The sequence below is a fragment of the Solea solea genome, chromosome 5 (assembly GCF_958295425.1).
Source record: "Solea solea chromosome 5, fSolSol10.1, whole genome shotgun sequence".
Taxonomy (NCBI): domain Eukaryota; kingdom Metazoa; phylum Chordata; class Actinopteri; order Pleuronectiformes; family Soleidae; genus Solea; species Solea solea.
Genome location: NC_081138.1, coordinates 23,228,588 through 23,249,008, shown reverse-complemented (window position 1 = coordinate 23,249,008; position 20,421 = coordinate 23,228,588). Strand labels below are relative to the sequence as shown.

Here is a 20,421-nt window from a genome sequence, read left to right as displayed (position 1 = left end):
AAGCACTCTTTATTAAAGGCTTGACTGAGGTGACGATTACATCTTAAAATGGTGAGAATCCAAGAGTTATTTTAGAAAGAAAATGATGGATGTTAATTTCAGTGTCCGTGGTGTGCAGTTGTACTTTTATATTTATCTATTTCTTTCTTTTTTCTCTGCTTTTGATTCTCTTTTCTTCTTTTTTGGTTGTTTGTCTCTGTGTGGCCCTGTGACGGACTGGCATGTGGAGGATACACCGTTGGATGGATGGAACATTCTGTAAAATGTACAGAAAGTTCATCCCAAGTGATCTCAACTGTCCACAGGAAACATACTCAGAAGGGATGTTAAGAACAGGTGTAAAGTTACAGGTTTCAAAGTTACGAAGGTTACACCGTCCTCACTATGAAGCATCTACTTGGGAATGAGTTGTCCCTCATGGTGACTCCTCCTCTTCCCGCATCCAGTGCTTGCATTAACTTAAATGAGAGCAGCGGAGCAGTGATGAATGCTCCTGACAGAGAGATCAAACTGGAGCAGCCATTGTCCTCTGATCAATAACTGTCACCACAGACACCAGGAACCAAACAAGTAGCTCCAACACACAAACCTGAGACAGCTACATGGAAAGGAAGTCTATGAGTGTGTGTGTGTGTGTGTGTGTGTGTGTGTGTGTGTGTCTAATTGGCTTGCTAAAGGACCCTCAGCTCATTACTCGGCCATTCTCAGCTGCCAGGTCTGCTCTAAATGTGGGCTCTATGCCAAGCACTTAGACATTCAATTCTAATTATCTCACAGCACACTTCATTTGCAAGATTTCTCTGCAGTTAAAAAAAAAAAAAAAAAGTATTCTTAATTTATTTAGTTGTAGTTTCAGTTGTATTTGTGTCATATTTGAGTTAAACAAATACGGAAAGTTAACACAATTTAATTGTTGATGATTTACAGGACTGGTGACCTGTCCTGGATGACCTGCCCCGCCTTTCGCCTCATGTCAGTTGGGATTGACTCTATCTTCCCGTGACCCTCATGTGGAGGAATGAATGAATGAATGAATGAATGAATGAATGAAAAAATGTGATTTAAGCTGTTGCAAAAAACTTTGTTTTTAAATTACCGATGATGCAAACAGAGGAGGAACCAGTGACGTGCAAACGATCAGGCGCTCCGTACACTTGAGGCACATGATGTATTGCCTCAATTAGCGTTGCCTTTTGAAATGAAGCGAATCATCAGAAAAAGAAAAAACTGGGACATGTCGTACATTGACCCCACCCTCTGTTCACGGTTCACAAAGCCTCCAGCTTTCTCCTTCAGAGGGTTACCCACACTCAAAGACAGCTTGGTGAGAAATCATCTGTACGGCTCCACTCTACTTGTTGTGGTTTCTTATACTTTTCCATTAGGGAGAGTACCTGGTACCCGCTCTGGCGAGGTTCTGATACTGATACTAAAATTTGACGTCAACAGACTGTCGGCCACTGATTTGTCGTCACTGGAAGAGTCATGAGTGCGACGTCCGACACGTGAAGTTAAAAAGACTTCAAAATCCGGAAAACGTGCGTTAATCTCCAACATTTAGCAAGGACATTTCTAAAAGCACTGCTGAAAGCCGGCGATCGTGAGCTGCATCACGACCCGTTCAGTGGTTTTTTAGTTCAGTGACTGTGTCAGACAGAGGCTGTGCTCTGGTCATGCAGGAAGTACTGAAAAAATCATTTTAATTAACTGATACTAATGATTCAGTACACCGACAACAGCGGCTTTGCTCGTCACTAGTTGGTGTGTTCGTGTGGTGTATAAAACAGTTTGGTGCAGTCGTGCTATGACGACCCCGCACACATTGAGGAGGTACTGTAGTAATGGAAAATGTTTTTATTTATAACAGACTGGTACATTTTAACTGCCAAATCAGCAGTTTTTTATTACTTTGTAACAAATAAAATAAAATGGAGCATCAACTAATACAAAGAAAAGAAAAAAACACACATCAAAACTATTCAAAAATAGGGAATTGGGGATGGGAGGGGTGGAGAGGTGTCAGGGTTGTGATTGTCCCTAAAAAAGATTAATTACTGTTACGAGAGTTTGTTTCCACAAGATGTTTCATTGTTCTTCTACATTCATGTCCAGGGCCCATTTTCTCCAATTCATGTTTGTTTCTATAAGCTCGGAAGTTATTACTTCCATTTTTTTTTTTTTTTTTTAAAGGGGACATATTATACCCTATTTCCCCCATTAAAATAGTTCCCTGGTGTCCTAATGAACATGTCAGTGACATGCCTTGGTCAAAATACCATAAGGATGAAGCATCATAGCAGTTCAATAACCCTGCTAAGCCCGCCCCTTTCAGAACGCTCGGTTTTCGTGCATGGTCCCTTTACATGCAAATGAGACACAGGCAAACACACACCCACTTCTTCCAGGGGGTTTCTGATTTGTCCTCGTTACAGCGCTTTACAGCTCTATTCGTCTCCCCCTCCCTCCACTAGTTCTCCGACAATATCAACATGGCAGCGTGCGCAGAAAACAGCCAGAGTGCCGTCACAGGAAGAGACGTCCTACATAAGGATCGAGCCGAACAGTGCCGAACTGTTAATCAGTTAAAAACACTTAGGAACAGCACCACTGATCGCCAGCGGCGCGCGGCGAGCTGCATAAGCTGGCGCTGTATGTTACTGTATCAGACCGGTGACTATGCTCCGGAGACCTCGTCACCGCGGCACCGCTGATCGCCACCGCGGCACCGCTGATCGCCAGCGGCGAGCGGCGAGCTGCCTAAACGCATACAGCGGCTGTTTAGGCGGCTCGCCGCTGGCGATCAGCGGTGCCGCGGTGGCGATCAGCGGTGCCGCGGTGGCGAGGTCTCCGGAGCATAGTCACCAGTCTGCACCGGAGCTGGCGATCAGTCGCATACAGCGGCCGTTTAGGCGGCTCGCCGCTGGCGATCAGCGGTGGCGATCAGCTGATTTTCACAGAGAGTGCAGCACCTCTGCACAGAGAGTGCAGCACCGCTGATCGCCAGCTGTATATGTGATTGCATCAGACTGAGTCTGTGCTCCGGTCATGGAGGACGTACTGAACAAATATTTTTAATTAGGACGTGTCAGAATGGTCAGTTATGAGCTCTATGTGACCTTTTCTTAACAACGTGTGTGTGTTTGTACGTCGGTGAAATACGTCCCCTGACTAAATACGGCGACCGCTGTCTAGTGCGAACACACGTTTGCTGACTTTATCCGGAACATTAGCTTCATATATAAAATCCTCTGAGGCTGGAAGTTTGTGTAAAACACTGTGCTCCACTGTGCAGCCACGAACAGCACACTTGTCCCTCTGCGTTGACATAATACCGCTCTTCCTCCCTCGCCTGCACTCTCGCAGGGACAAGGTGGAGCTAAGGTGGAGCTCTCGAAGTAAACGTACTGGTGGGGCGGTAACATTCGCGGTGAAATGCGCATGCTGACGTCATAAACGCAGGGAATTCAACATCGAGTGTTTTATCGCCTATACTTACACTAAGAGGAACCACGAAAACATGACGGAGTATTCTTTTTCCACACTTTGGTGACTGGTAGGGCCCCCAGAGTCCCAAATATAAGTATTAAAATGGTTAAAAAGTTGATTTTGCGTAATATGTCCCCTTTAAGTTTCTCATTGAGTAATTAATCTCCAAGTGCTAATGGACGGTGGGTTAACTGCGTAGTTAATACGTTAAAATGTGTATTATCAAATAAAGATGATATTGCTTTTCTCAGTCATTTCTAATGCTGCCCTCAGATGCCTTTCTTTTGGATTATCCATTAAAATCCCGCAAAGCTTGAATATACCATTTTATTCTAAATATAATCTTATGCTTTCAGTTAGAGAAAGTCCCAGTGTTGGCATCATTGAAAGTGAATTACATGTTTTTAATTACATGATATAATCTTCATGATATGTATTTTATACACAAGATAAAAACAACTCTACAATTATGAACGGTTTTATATTGAATGAAACCTGTGCACACACACACACACACACACACACTGTTAATGTTTGTGGAAGGAGAATGTGGTTGGCTGAAGCCTCAGTGTTTACGCCTCCAGCTCACAGCTGTGCTTAGTTTTCTGCTGAGGCAAATCAAACATGCCTTGATGCTTCATATAAGAGACGAAACCACGGCGGGAGCTTTTCTTGCAAAAGAGATGCAGGAAACACGTCGCATTTGGCGAGGGTTTTTGTTTTAGAAAACATGGGAGATCGTATTAGATGAGAGGCTGGAATTAGGGGGGAAATTAGGGGTGGAGCTTAGGACCAGAAGGTCACTGTCTATGACATCCAGTGTCAGCATCCTCTGCTTCATGGTCAAAGAACCAACATAGTGACTGAGATGGTAAACTCCCTGAAAGTAGACTCATTTTGTGATAAACCTAACCAGTTAAAAAACCAGTGAAGTCCCTCCCCGATGGATATTCAAGAACATTTAGTTTCCACACACTTCCGCATTGGCTTCACTTTACAGACCTGAAGATATAGGGAAACCTCATTATTGAATCAAGAAGAATCACCATCCAATGAAGTCAGCCATTTGTCAGTCAGTCATTTCCTATAGATTTACATTCAGTAAAAACACACTTCTAAAGCACAAATCCAGGAAAATAACTGGTTCAGAATGGCAAGGTACAAGTTAAAGAACATGGATACAGATTTCCAGGTAGGATTGAAACTCACACACACACACACACACAGGTGGTTCAAGGAGCGTCAATATGGCCATGGTGAGTTCAATAACGTAGGAGATATCAAACTTATATGAAAAACTTCAACAATCAATGGATGAAACATGATAATATAAACAACATGTAAACAGTGTTGGCTTTCAAACACTTGTTATTTCCACCAGTGAAACAGCAACCGCTGAAATTAGCCACTAATATTAATGCGAACTGAGAATCACCAGAGACACCACGATACTATATCATCACGATATTTGACAACAGCTCAAGTGAGAGAGAGCACTTGGCATCATCTAGTGGACTGAAATGTCATTTTTTTTTATGCTAATCCATAAAAGGTGTAATGTTTTTTGAACATCAATAACAAAAACATCATATGTGGAATAAACTGAGCAGAACTTAACTAAGAAACAAAGGGAAGAGAAGTAAAGCAGAACCACTGGACCCAGTTTCCCATTTCCTCTCAGTGCATTGGACCCATCTGCTCGCTGATCTTTTCCCTGATTAAACTAAAGCACAAACACACCCACAGCCCCATCATTCATACAGCACAAACACACACACACACACACACACACATGTGGGCAGAGGCATATAGAGGGAATGAATTATTCATATGCCCTATATGTGGTAAAAGTGGGTCAGTGTACACTGGTGTACTTCAAGGTGCTCCTGCCAGCAGCCCACTGAAGGGTAACGGACATTTTTAGAAGATAATAAGAATATAAATGATAACCATTGTGTAGGAAACTAACTATTTTGACTCTTACTTTCACGACTGAATCCCTTACATTTACTTGGATACTGGAGGAAAGCTAAGTTAGCAAGTGAATGTTATTGCAACATTACTATTTCTTCAGATATTGTGTCATTATTTGAAATAAACCTCTAATAGAAAGGTTCACTATTGTGTCGAATGAACTCTTACTAGTAAATTGAATATGTTTATTAATATGGTATTAGGATAATATAAAGCTTCAGTGGGATAAGGTATTGTCTCCAGTTTTTTGTTTTTTATGATAACATCAATTTCTGCAGCTCCTAGTGGAAACGAGAAAAGACTGTGAGATCAATTTACTTCACCGACTCCAAAAAAAAAATAAAAAAAAATAACGCAGAACAGTGGCTGACCTTCTTGTTTCCACAGAGAATACAATTCACAGAGGTAAGGCTCGTTATCGTCAGAGGCGTCTGCCACCTCTCGACGGTCGCCGCAGCCCATAATGGCGACTGTCGGTGGGAAAGGGAAACTCGACCTTTGGTATGAAAATCTAATGCTTTTCATCCAGACCTCTTGTAGGGGCTGTTTTTACTATTCCACTATGTCGTCCTTGGCTGAGTTGTACTTGTAGCCACTTTGTATCATTGTCCTCAATCTCAAGTATCAAAAAGTTTTAAAGAGATCCTGATTTTGCAGATAAAGCCAGAGAAACAGATGATTATTTTCCATTTGGGTCTCAGCATCCACGAGACAGCTGTATTTGTTATGAATTCAGAGATTGAGAGATCTGTCTGCACAATTTTACACTAATGTCGCATTGCAAACTTTCCCAGAGTTTAGAGGCTTTAGTGGTTTTACAGTCGATTCGTCATCCAACTGTCTGTCAGCACTGATGCACTTGTTGTTTGTTGACGTGTCAGCGCTCGATCCCAAGCGGCTCCATGGACCTCAGACTCAAGTCTGTGTGACGGACTGGGACTGTCACATGGACATTTTGACAAAAAAAAAAAAAAAAAAAAAACAATTTCAACACTTCACATTTGTTCCCTACAGACATCCCTTGTCACTTACACGCACATCTGCATTGTTAGGAAATGTCAAAAGAGAATAACTGCCAAGTGGGACATGCGTGATGGCGGTAGTATGTGGTGCACATGCATCAGTGTGGTCTCGTGAATGCTTTGAGCAAAAAATGTGGCTGTTCCTCATGTTTTTCCCATCTTTGCAGTTTGAAATGATCAGATGTGGGTCATATGTTCCCATGTGTGTCCAAGTTGCTAGGCATTTCCACATGTGCATACATACATGACCATGGTTCCATTCATACTCAAAACGGAGTCTTGAAATCGGTCCATGCGAGCGTATTTAATCTCAAAATCCATTCCAGGTCTGTGCAATTTCTCACCAGGAGCTTGAGTGATGGAGTGAGCATGTGTGGGTGCTGGCGGTCAACGCATAAGCTCAAGCAAGATGTCCACGTTAAAGATGTGGAGGTGCTCGCATACATCCACAAAGGGTTTCACATCGTATGATAGTGGAAACTCAGAAAGTGTCACCAAGCTCATTGAGTCTACACTTGTTGAATGAAATCTGCTATCTATATTAATAAATTGATTGATTGACCCAGGCCTTAGAGAGAGGGGTGTCCCAACTTTCTTTTAAAGAGGGACAGATTTGATAATGTAAAGATTCACAGAGGCCAATGGTCCCTTCAGAGCTTTTCTTTTTTTTTAACAGTTAAAGTTACATACAAATGCACTGTTTTATAATAATTCAAATGATCCGTCCCTGGCCATAAATAATAGATTAGAAAACTGAAGAAGCTGCGGGCCGTACAAGATTTGATCGAGGGCCGCGATTGGCCCACGGGCCAGACTTTTTTTAGCAATGGTGCCTAAACTGGTACTTAAAAAAATTCACTCAAATTCACGCCCAATAACAATAATTTTACACCAAATAACACTTCCTTTAATACATTTTACGCCATAACAGCTCTGACTGTGAGCTCACTGGCGCTCAAATCCATGCTTTCATTGACTGGTGACGTTGCCTGAAAAGGTCATTACCTTCGTTTTATCCCATCTCCAAAAATTCTCCTGCTTTTCTAGCTTTTTTAAAAACAAAATAGTCCTCCAGGCCCCAGGAAATCGTGACTCAGAGCCAGTACCTTCCCTTTTTCTCCTCCATCTCTATTTGATGTTATCTTCTGTAATGTCTCAGAACTCAAGTTCTCTCTTTTCATTCATTGCTTATCACTTTATCCTCCAACATGAGGGGCGCGGGCCACTGGAGCCGACATAGGGATAAAGGCGGGGTACAACCCTGGACAGGTGAACATGCAAACCCGATGGTCTCTAACTCGGGTCTTTTTGTTGCAAGGCAATAGCGGTAGCCATTACACTGCTGTCTGGCCCCTAGTTCTCCCTTTTCTTTGCCAAATTTGCTCACTTGGCAGGGGATGACCCTCACACATACACACACACACACACACCTTCAGTGTTTTTTCCTTGTCCCTTTATTTATCTCTAAGCGGTCATATTGTCTGCCTCCATGCTAATTTCCATTGTATTAGCAGCCATCTGGGTCCCTACAAAATAAGTCCAATTAAAAAAAGAAAAACAACTCATCATATTCACAATGAAACGGCTACAATTGTTAATCTCTCCTATTGTACGTCATATGGCAACTAAGCAAAAAAAAAGAAAAGAAAAAGAAGAGGAAGACATACAAATGTAGAGGAAAATTGAAGTTGAAATTGGCAGCAGCTCAGAGAAATATGTTAAAGAGCTGCTTTTCCACTGCTGCTGAGAACAGTGGGAGGCGAGCAGGAGAAAAGTGTCCCATCACTGGCAGGCAGAGCGGCAGGGGGACAATCAATGAAACCGCACAAGATAAATGGCACAGATTTTAAGAGCCGCGAGAGAAGTGCACAGACACAAAAACCTGCATGCACACACACACACGCCATGACAAACACATGATTAGATAATGTGCCATAAAGACCATGGAAACAGACTGCTGGAACCAAAAGAATCAGGTAACTCTCAATTATTACACATGCACAGAGTGAGATATTTTGCTGCTGCACTGAGGGGACACAAAAAAGGACCACAAAGGACTCAGCATTGCCACTGTTCATGTAACCCCCCCTGCAGAGGCGATACCTGCTGCTCCTGCACCGTAATTGCAGGGAAAAGGCAGAAAAGGAAGTTCCAAATTACTCATTATCCTTTCATTATCTGGAGTGTCGCCGCATCTGCAGCCGCAGCTCTACGCAGGCACCGAGAGGCAGCATTCAGCGCTGCGGTACCTGCCTACGGGGAATCGCAGATTTCACTGCGAGAGCTATTACCTCTAGAAGAAGAGTTTGACAAAGTTCTCTAATTACTGCAGGTCTCCAGATCTAAAGGAAGTGGGTCAAAGAATAGTCGGATATAAACCAGTGAGGCAACGGAATTTCGGAAGGCAAATATCCAGTCACTGTGAACCACAATGACTGGCAGCTATGGGCGTGTCTTAAGGTTTCTCTATACTTGGGGGTTGTGGTTAAAACCTGAAGACATTGAAGACATGACATACTGGAAATTCAACACGCTGATGTCGTATGTTAGAACACATCTTCAATCCATCAGTCTGGGAATACAAGTGGATCAGTTTTGTTCTACTGCTTTTCCATCTGGGATAGTACCTGGTACCTGATATTTTTTAGTACCTGCTCTTGCGAGGTTCCAAGCGAGCTAAGCCAGATACCAAATGTGACGTCGATAGACTGCCGGCTATTGTTTGGCACAGAGCGCTGGCACGGGAAGAGTCCGAGACAGGAAGCAAACAAGACAACGCAGAACTGTCGACAGCACTGCTGAAAACCGGCGATCGTGAGCTGCATCACAAAGTACTAAACTAATCTTTTTAATTCACCGAGTCAAAGACGAGGTAATAGAAAACACTACCAAACCGAGTAAATTAGTGCGAGCCGAGTCGCCTTTAGATTACTCTGATGTGGTTCATCTGGGAAACACCTGCGTGACGTACCCCTGAACAATCTGTTTCATGCACTTATTAGTGCTCACACTTTACTCCTCAACCTCAAAAAGTATCCGGACACCCTACACTAAGTTGTCAGGGCAAGGTTTGCATGACTGTGTTCCATGTTGCATACAACAGTAAATCGCCGTGGTTCCAGTCATGTGTAGGTCCACACGTGAATCTGATCCCACATTCTACTCCATCCAAATATATCACTCAACCTAAAAGGATATGCAGTCGATGCGTACAGTCAACTGACAACTGTCTGGTGCTGCGCGCACACGGTTCGTGCTCACTCTAGCAGACACGGGTGGTGGACAACGTCAGTTTAGCCTCGTTCATACCAGAGCTGGAGAATAATTCTCTGCCACCGATGTTCTCAAATTATGCTTTCACTTTCCTCAAAAGGGGCTTCAGCGACCGTGATTCGCAGATGATTCTTTTCAATCAGCTTCTGAGTGTCATTTGAACGTGTCTCTCTCTCTTTTTTTCCCTCTCAGACAGCCTCCCCGATGTTTCATGTGTAATAAACCAACTGGCGCTTTCACAGTGAAGTTTCACTCTGGCACATTGGACATGAAATGAAATGAGAAAACTGGCTTTCAGCATCTAGTTGAGCTGAGGACAAGACGAAACCACTGACTGTGAGAATTCATGCGCCGTCACGTTTGAAAACGAGAACAACAATCTGCAATCATTGCCGTGAGGTTGACACTGTATAACACAGCAAGTCTGATCCACTGACGGGACTAACCAAGCTGACCTGGTTATGGGTAAACTGTATCATCTGCAGGCAGCTGCAATCCCAAAACGATATACTACTAAAAAAAACCTCTGGATGAAACTCAACAATCAACCCTTCTCTGGAAATCATGCCTACAACTGCTGCTTCAAACCTAACATAGAAAAAACACAGGTTTTTCTATAAAGGTTGTTTTTTTAAAACAATCAAGTTATAAATGCCATAGATGCCAACTCTGCAATCCCTGTCGTCCTTTACCCAGATTTTATATGTGATATAACTGTGTACAAAGCCCCTTTTTAAAATGCCTTGATCTACAACTGATAATAGGATTTGAGTAAAGGTTACTAATCAGCCGACACCTTTCTCTCTTTTCAGCTTTTCCCATCTAATCCTAAACCAGCCCATGTGACACATGAAACACAAGACGCATGACCTCTGGCCTTTGCTTCTCTTGCCGTCTGTTCACCGCTCGCTGAATTTCAGTCATATGTTGAGCCTCTGACTGAGGCTACGTACCATTTCGGCCATAACGTCCAGAGGAGAGAAGCTCACTCCACAGTTTCACCCAGGCTCCCTGAGTGGGGAGGAGAGAGAGAAAGGGGGAGGGGAGGGGAGGGAGGGAGGGAGGGAGGAAACAGAGATGGCTACTGTGAATTAAGTCATCAGAGCCTAATCTTAAAAATATCAGCTTTAAATGTTTCATAATTAATATTTCACATTTGCAGTGAGACTCATTTACAAACATGAGACATAGAAGCAGCTAAAAATGTGTGTGTGTGTTTTAAATAAAGACATAGTGTATCTGGGTCAGTTACACTTAAAAATAACTAGTTTGCTGCCTCATTTGTTGAGTTGGCGTCAGTTATCTAAATCTTAGGTAAGGTTTTCAAACACCAATGACATTTGAAATCGCTGATGGAGGTTTACAGAGTGACACAAAAAGGCTGTTTAAGGATGAAATAATTAGGAGATACTGTAAGTTTCAGCAAGATGATGTGACAAAGCAAAGAGGGTTGAGAGCAGACGACTTCTATTTTTAAACATGCAAAGCTTAACAACATTAGACCGACTGTTTCAAAGTGAAGTACACGTTCATTTGAGCACTGGCAAAAGAACATCTCCTCCTTTCTCCCTTAATGGGTCGCCCCAGCAGATCATCTGCCTCCGTCTTGCCCCGTCACTTGCAGAAGAACATAAAAGTAGCAAATCCTGAATATTGTTTATAAGCAGCAGGGGGACACGAGTCTCTTTCTCCTCAAGTCCTGCCGATAGTCTCCTCACTTTACACTGGAGATGTGTTAGGTTTCACAACTAAGATGTAGTGACACCTGTAGGAGCCAGTATCAGGTGGATTTAGGTTCGGGTTAGTTAGTTTAAATGATTGGTGCAGGATTACTCGTTACAGTGTCATTTGTGAACGGTTAAAGAAGTTGACTGTTGGCGTTAAGCCCTTGATTCTGGCAAGGAACGGTGGTTGTGTTTCTGAAGAGTCCTTTTTTCTGTAGTTTCTGTTTTGAATCACAACAATGGTCCGTCTATTGTAACACTATATATAGATCTTTTTTTAAAAAAGGAATAACAGTGGCCATTTGTACTTCCATCAGTGACGGCCGTCGCTGTCAGCAGCAGGCGAGTGAGTCACTGCGACCCACCGCCGTGATAATGGCCACCACAAGACTTCTTGAGTCGATATGGGGGGGGGGGGGGGGGGGGGGGTCGTCCATTAGCGACTCGGAAAAACTAAAGTGAGTGAGGGAGTGTTTCACTACAGCACGTTTGAGCAAATCCCCTTTAAGGAATTTGCAACATGTTAAAACAAAAGGCGTCAGCATTAATCTCATCATCCTCTTACGGCAAACTGTCTCTCCTGAGAGGAGTAACGGTGGGTGTGTTGGGAGGATATTTTATCTGCCAGTGGTTATTTTGTTTTATTGACCGAGTGACAGTCAGACAACTTCACACTAAGACGCTGAGGTGCTGACCTAGAATTAGAGCTTGTACATTATATATGAGCCTCCTGTAGAACAACAACACTCATCATTTATGTTTCATAGAACCTGATTAAACAGTCGCCTGGCTGTTGATGTAACTGCCTGCCTGCACACACACACACACACACACACACACACACACACACACACAGAAATCTCTGAAGACGGGCACGGATGTGGGTGGTGCTTAAAACAAACAAGCAAACATCCGAAGATGAAAGATGAAAGACAAAAAAAATTGAGGAGAACATGAGGATCAGATGGTGTAAAAAAAAAAAAAGGTAGTACATCAGTATTTGTGACCACAGATACGATCAGTTAAGTTTATCTGACGTACTGCCATAATGATCATGATCATCACTCTCTTGTCTAATCAGCGCGAGGATCATGGTCCCAGATCTGTTGCTCTGTCATCTTTCTCTCTCTCCACCATGTGTATGAGCCACACTTTGTTAGACTCGCTCTGACTTGGTGGTCCCAGATCAGTTCTAGGCAATTTTTCAAAATCAGGCATTGGGGCGTAGTTAGCTGCAGAAGAGGCGGTTTACTTCTTTGAGCCTTCGCCTTTCTTGTGTAAAGAAATTATTTTCTTGTGACATCTTATGACCATCGTAATAATCAGGCCGCCTGAATTTAATTTGATTTTACGGCTGTAGAATTGTCAAGATCGCCAGTCCATGGTTTTTGAATGTTCTAGATATCACAAACAGTAGGAGTTACAATAGAAAATGTTGATTCTGACAGGAAAGTAAAGGTTTTCTGACAAATCTGTTGGGGGGCGTACTCATCTACAGTATGCTGAGCATTGTGTATGAATATGAATGTATATTAAGTACGTATCTCCACATAGATTAAATCCAAAGAATGTATATTTTGCATATCACTGTTTGCTACTCACAACATAGCAACACAAGTGACAAGCTTGTGACTTTGGAATGAACCCGGGTTTCACTCTTCCTACTCTAAAACTTCACAAGTCTCTGGATCTTAGGTCACACCGATCATCAATCACCACACAGAGTTAGTTAGTTAGTTTTAGTTTAAATCAGGGGTGTCAAACTCATTTTAGTTCAGCAGCCACATACAGCTAAATTTGATCTTAAGTGGGCTGGACCCGTAAAATAATAGCACAATAACCTATGAACAACAAGAACTCCGATATTTGTTTCCTTTGTTTTACATTTAATGCAGTATTTTTTCACAAAACATGACATTTCTTGAGAAAAATAAGTGCAATTTCAACAATATTATGCCTAAGTTACATCACAGTGGATCTATAAAGGCACAAACATTTAGTCACAGGTATCTGGAAGTGAAAAATATAATATTTCACATTAGGATTAGATTCTAATACAAATTTATCCTGTGGGCCCTATTGGACCCTCTCGTGGGCCAGTTCTGGCCCGCGGGCCGTACGTTTGACACCCCTGGTTTAAATGTTCTGGTATCAGCTAATCCACTAAGGTCACTATCAGTATTGTGAAGGGACAAATACTATCAGGACATTTCGAATACAGAGGAATTCAAGAGACTCACCAGCCCCTCAGGAGGCCACGGAAAGGCTTCCGACTAATAAAGCTTATGATATTGCAAGTTACCATGGCGACAACAAACCCCTTTCACGGATTATATGCATTTAGTGCGGCGACGTATTTATAATCAAACAAGGATCTCGTGGTTTTGTGACCTCTGTGCCGCGCGTGGACAACATGCAAGCTCCGTAATTGGTAGATCTGCAGGAAATGAAAAGAGCACAACGAGAGGAGGGCAATCAGAGGCCAGAGCTCTCCACGAGAAGAAACACACACTTAAACACTCGAGGAGTCCAGGAACCCTCAGTGACACACGTAACTGGAGCAAATGAAACTGCTTTACATTAACAAAGCAGCACTGGCCAAACACACTGCACCACAACAGCACTGCACGTCGCACTCATTGTGTTACTCGAATGATAATAACGGCATAAAAAGCTTCAGTTGTGCTTCAAATTAACCTTTGATATCAATGCGATGCACTTGTTTGTTTTGCTGAGGTTTGAGGTTAATTAAAAGACCTGAGCCGTCACATTTAGGGTAAACGTACCATTTTTATTCATCTCAAATTTGGTACGAACATTCACTTAACTGCAGGGATGTGGGCGACCAAAGGTCAAGGTTAGGTAAAGTATACGTGACACGAGTCACAGGGAAACGGTTGGTCAGCAGCAGGAGGGAAACAACCACTGATTGGACAGCGATTCTAAGTTCTAAGACAAATCCTATTCATTTTATTTGCATCTTATAATTGCCTTTCTGTGAAATGGCGATTAGCCGCGCACAAGGGAGTCGCGGGAAATGATGGCAAAGTGTAAATGAACATCAACTTATCTACAGCACCAATCACATTCAGCAAGTCGTGCACCGCTGAGGATCAAACCACCGACCTGATTAGTGTTTTTTTTTTTTTTTATCACTGCTTTTGAATTTTATGTCCTTGTTTTTATTATCTATTATGCTAAGTTGAGTTGGCACTGGGACGAAGTTTTCCTGGTGATGATGTTGCGTTGTTATTAAGTCTATGAGTGTCTGAATATTTTCCAGCGTAAACAACACAAATAAGACGGGCTTATAATACATTTTCATCTACTGCGTCCTGTTTGTCTCTTTTCATAAATTGCCACCATCTCTCATTAACTCCCCCCCCCCCTCCCTTCAGGGCTGATATAACGATTGGACTCAGATGTCCCCGAGTTTGACTTTGATCATTGCTGATGACAAAATCTAAAGCTGCCCCTCTCTCTCTCTCTCTCAAACGCATTTCCTGTCGCCCCCTCGCTGGGTCCTGTGTCAGAGCGGAGATAAATGAAGGGCAGGGAAATGGCTGAACTCTCCAGAGACCCGAGGCCGAGGCGGCAACAGGACTCAGGGTGTCCGCTTCATTTTCTGTTTCACATTTGTCTTTATTACGACAGAGTGGAGGTGGGTTTGTCCGCAGCACCGTAGTGCGGTTGTAAGGTCATGCCGACACATTCTCAGTGCTGACTGAGCGCTGTGCACTCCTGGCTCACCCCCCTGTGCTGGGGAACCAGTTTGGAGACATAAAACAGATTTTAGCCACTCTTAAAAAAAAAAAAGAATCTATGATAGCTTAAGAATTTACTTGACAATTTATCTCAAAATGTAGGTTTGCAGACCGCTCCCTCTCCAATGACTTTGGACGTGATCGCGTTACAGAACGACACATATTGCAGTTTCCAGTCAGATACAGATATCATTTTATACACATAGAAGGGAAGGTGACAGATTTTATTAGGTCAGCCTTTTGTAGAGTGGCTAAAACGTGTTTTTCTTAGGGTCCCCAGAGGCAGACATATTTACAGTGAGCGTCCATGTTTCAAGATGGTTCACAGCACAGGGGGTTATGCACAGGGCAGTCAGTGTTCCAATCCATGTGTCTATCCCTTTTACACATTTTAACTATCCTTTAAATCTGAAATTGTTCCTCGCTGCTGTGTGTGCAACCTACAACAGTGCTGAGAATCAATACCACAGAATATAGTGAGGCACACCTTGCCGTTAATGAATCAATACTGCGGCAGAGGCTGTGACGGTCCTGAGACACAAACATCACCGTCACATAAGGTGCCGTGTGGAATACGGCCAGTGGGTGGCAGCACAGCTCAGCTGCCATAATATCTCAAACATATCCATTTTTTTTAGAGAGTGAATAATCCAAAACGCTGCACATAGGAAGTGCTGTATAAAAGCACATTAGTGGATGAATGTCAAACCTGTCTGGAGAAGCACTTTATCCTAACATAAAAAAAAGAAAACAGTGGAGTCGCCCCCTGGTGGCCAGAGTACATATCGTCAGCGGAGCCAATAAAAAGATATTTCTGCTGGATTAATATTTTGATGAAACAGTGTCCAGGTCACTGCCTTCCTGCTACTCCCCCTCACTCTGCAAGAACAGCTGAGGAAGAATTACTCTTTCTGAACCCTGACCCCATTCACTTTAGCATCAGCATCAGAGGAGCATTCTGCTCCAGTGAACTGAGCATTACAACTCCCGGGTCTGCAGTGTCCAGTAAAGAAGCAGATGAGAGGGGGTTGGTTACAGCTACATGAATATTCCAGTAATAATAACAACTTTTGAATTGTTGTGATGCATGACACACACACACACACACATATATATATATACTGTAACACAAAGCAAAGGCAGCAGGTGCAGACGAGTAAATCAAATGGTTTGCCCACTCACACAAACACACCTGACAAACCTGGCAAATGCCATTTCTCCGCTGCTCAGATTAGATGAGACAGATGAGAGATGCCGTGGCTGAAATTATATAGTTTCATAAAAGTCTGGCGCAGCCTTGGTCTCTGGGTCACATCCAAATCCAAGCAGCTATTTCTGAAAATCAACAGTGATCGCCTTTTCTTTATCCTTTTTCTGCTATAAACACACACACACCAGTATTTAATGGAAAATCATATTCAATGCCTTCAGAGACTTCGGGGATGCAGGGCGATGACCCAGATAGAAAACACGCTGTGTAGTTATTACTAATCAATTTCATCAAAAACAAATAATCAGCAGCTTTGCTGAGAAAAACAATTTCCTCCCCGTGCTTTGTCTCAGACTCGGAGAGATGAAGGTGAAACAAGCTGATGATTGATTTCTCATTTAAGTCAAAATCAGATAATTTTTTACCAAACATTCGCTGGATTTAGGCTCAAAAAAGTGATAATTCTATGGTTTTCTCTATTGGGAAATTAAACATTTTGGAATAAAAAGGTTGTGTGATTGTGGGCTTTTTTTCCCAACCCAAAAATCAATTGACGAACTGCTCATGAAGCAGCCCACGAGAGCTCATCATCCTCATCGGGACCAATATAAATAGATAGTTTAAGCTCCCATCAGCCTGAAAACTCATAGCTGGCTGGAGAAACAAAGAGAAATCAAATAAACTCTGCTCTTCGACAAGTTCCGCTGCACCTGACATTTACTATCATATGATGGGGATTAATTCAAATATCACTGTAAAAATAGCTTCTGCAATAATCACCGTCTGACACAAAGCAGTGACTCAACAAGTCCAAACCTATAATGAAGTGGAAAGAAGAGGGAATTCATTCATGTTAACACACAGAGAAGTACCAAAAAAACCACTCATACAGTCACACAGACGCCGTCATATTTTGTCACGCAGGGTATTTGGTCGTCACCATTTCTATGAATGGGAATCAGCAAAAGAGTCGCTGCATGGAGGACGGAAAGTAGTTACCTTGGAGACGTCCAAAACTTCTTTTTTTTTGCAAAAAACTAACAAACTGACAAAATGACTTTGTCGAGCAACGGAATATCCTTAAAGCTGCGTTGTTATTAACATGCCCCCTACTGGCTGAAAAACTGAAAGTGCGCTTTGAAGGCAAAGTCGAACGACAAAGAACATTAACTGGAAACTGGCTTTTTCTTCAACACTTCTCAGTAAATATGACTGCATGATGAGAGCAGAGAGCTGAGTACAGTTCCAGTATTTCCAACTACACACAAGGAGCGATGCCAGTAATCTGCTCTATATGCACATTGTTGATATTTGCTTCTTGTGGAGAAAAAAAGCATCCAAGGGTGTTACAAGTCTTTTTACTCAACAATCAGTGATAAGCCACGAATCAGAAAGACTTCTGGGTTGCCAGGTTGTGAGAAATCCCGCCGCCCTGCCCCCACCGGGCTGATATTTATCCTTCTCCAGCTTTTCTGTTATCTGGAGAATGACTCTGATGTTTGTTTGTTTGTTTGTTTTTTTACAATAAAACCTATTAGTCAGTGAGATATGATTCTCTAGTTGTGGTGACACATGAAAACAGTGATGGCATCTGTTGGTTTATATGACATCTACATTTCTCACAACAGAACCCCCTTGACATTAATTTTCCATTCCTATGTTTAAACGTACAGTAAATACAGAGGCTATGAAAATGTGCAACATAGAGTGTGTTATATCCTTTTTTTTCCAGCACAACCTAGGCAATCTGATGAAAAAAAAAAAACATTTTCACCAACTACACAAACACACCTGAGCTAAAAGAACTCATAATGTTTAAAATCGGATTGAATTTGTGAAATTTGGAAATATGCCACAGTTCAAAGTTCACTTGGCCCGTTTTTATGAGCAAAAAGAAAAGAAAAAACTGTCTATTTTGTGACTTCACCATTATAATTAATATGTGACCTATAAACACACACGCCCACGATGTCCATATAAGAAGTTGTGCATTATTCCCTTGGTAAGGGTGCACCTGCGGCACAGATCTGTGCAGCGTGAGCACTAAGGGTTAATGTCTGGGTGAAGCTAAACCAATGACCTGCAGGGACTTTTTGGACTCAAGGCAAGATTAAAAAAAAAAAGAAAAAGAAAACTACAGGTGGAGCAGGAACCAGTACGAATGTCTCTGCTCCAGCAGTTATGACAGCGCACCAATGATTATATTTATTATTATAATTTACAGCGTGTCAAAAGTGTCCATTCAGTTTTACTGAATCACCAAGCACACACTCATGTCTGTGCTACATTCATAGTGAGGATGCTCAGACATAATGCATTCCTTACCTTAACCATCACTACTAAGTAAGTGCCTTAACCTAACCTTTACCCTAACCTTAACCACAACCAGTCAATGCCTCACCCTAACCATAACCTAATCACAATTCAAATATTGGCTCCTAATTTAACCAGTTCTTTAGAAATAAGGTCCTGCCCTATCAGGACCAGGATTTGATCCCCATGAGGACTACTGGTCCTGACAAGGTCTTAAAGAGAATATGTCAGAGGAAACAAATACATCCACACACGTGCACCTGCTGGTTTATTATAGTGAGAGTCGTCAAATACTTTATATGAAGAATAATGACTCCCCACTTTCAGCACCTGGCAACCAATATAGATTTGAAACTGATCAAAAATGTTTATTATACTTTAAGTAAGCGGGAAATCTTAAAAAAATAGTTGTTGTTTTTTTAAACGTGTTTTTCACGAGACAAGATAATAAGCACAAACATGGAAACATAAACAACGTCAAAACCCATGTAAAGTCACTGAAGCCACTGCAGTGTTTCTACTGGAGGTTACACAGTATTTGTAGTGGAGTAAAAGTAGCAGAAGCTCCATTCTTACCTTGTTTTGTCGCCGCTGCTCCTGTTCAGTATGAATCGCTCGTGTCCTCCTCTTCCCTCTCCTCTTTTAACGCCGCTCCATGGCTGCAACGCTGCGGGCGCACACCGCGCTCCGCGCCGCTCCTCAGTTCCGGAAAACTTCCCCGTGCAAAAGTGAGGATCTGCCAACGGAGAGGGAAAAGAGGGCAGCGATGGACAGGAGGAGGGAGAAGGAGGAGAGAGGCTGAGGGGCTCGGGGTGGAGGGAAGGCGGAGAGAGGAGGAGGAGGAGGAGGAGGAGAAGAAGAAGAAGAAGAGACACCGGGCGCCTATTAAACTTGATCCTCCTCCCAGAGAGACACCAAAGCGACCGCTGCCGCGCTGACATTCAATACTCGGCGGCAGACAGTCAGCGAGGAGCGCGTCTCCTCCTGCCCGAGCGACGAGGGAGGCACGGGGGAAGGGGAGGGGAGGTAAGGGGAGGGGGGGGGGACATTTATTACGAGGACACCGAGTGAGCAACTTCCGCCAAGACAGGTGGATGTGCACCTATGGGACTGTGAGCAGTGTTGCTTTTAAGTCATTCATTAAGCTACACAAAATGACCGCAGTTATTAAAGTACTATTACTTTATTAATACTATTAAAGTAGTATTACATTACAGCATGTACTCACAGAGGCGCCTTTTATGGGGCCCTAATAAAGCATTTGAATTAATACTTGATGTCCAATGTTTGATCTTTGGCACAGTGGATATGAAGGACCTGAAATGACATAAGAAAGAAAGAAAGAAAGAAAGAATGACATTTAATACAATTATTTATCAATGTGATTTTTAATGGTCAATTATATTGATTTATTCTTTTATTTGTTCATTTAGTTATTCATTTCTGTATTTATTTATTTATATATGCATTCATTTATTCATTATTTCTTTCTTTTATTTATTATTATTATGTGTAATATATGTTTTTGAAGAAGGGTGAACTGTGGGAGCTTACCGTAAAAGTGCTTTAATCAGCTTCAGCATCTGAGCTGGAATATTGGCAAAACATGATTTAATTGTACATGTGGCATGGGCAAAGTAAAAACTATTTATTTA

At 42.4% G+C, this 20,421-nt stretch overlaps 1 protein-coding gene across 3 annotated transcripts in view; it reads right to left on the bottom strand.

The window, feature by feature from the left end:
- LOC131459313 (SH3 and multiple ankyrin repeat domains protein 2-like) overlaps positions 1-19,728 on the bottom strand; it is a 145,217-nt gene extending 125,489 nt beyond the window's left edge. For all 3 annotated transcript variants that reach the window (XM_058628983.1, XM_058628985.1, XM_058628986.1), the window contains exons 1-2: positions 19,343-19,728; positions 10,709-10,766 (exon numbers count right to left, since the gene is read on the bottom strand). In XM_058628983.1, coding sequence (XP_058484966.1) covers positions 10,709-10,720 — 12 coding nt within the window. In that variant the 5' untranslated portion in view covers positions 10,721-10,766; positions 19,343-19,728. The remainder of the gene's footprint in view (positions 1-10,708; positions 10,767-19,342) is intronic.
- Between the last annotated feature and the right edge of the window lie 693 nt (positions 19,729-20,421).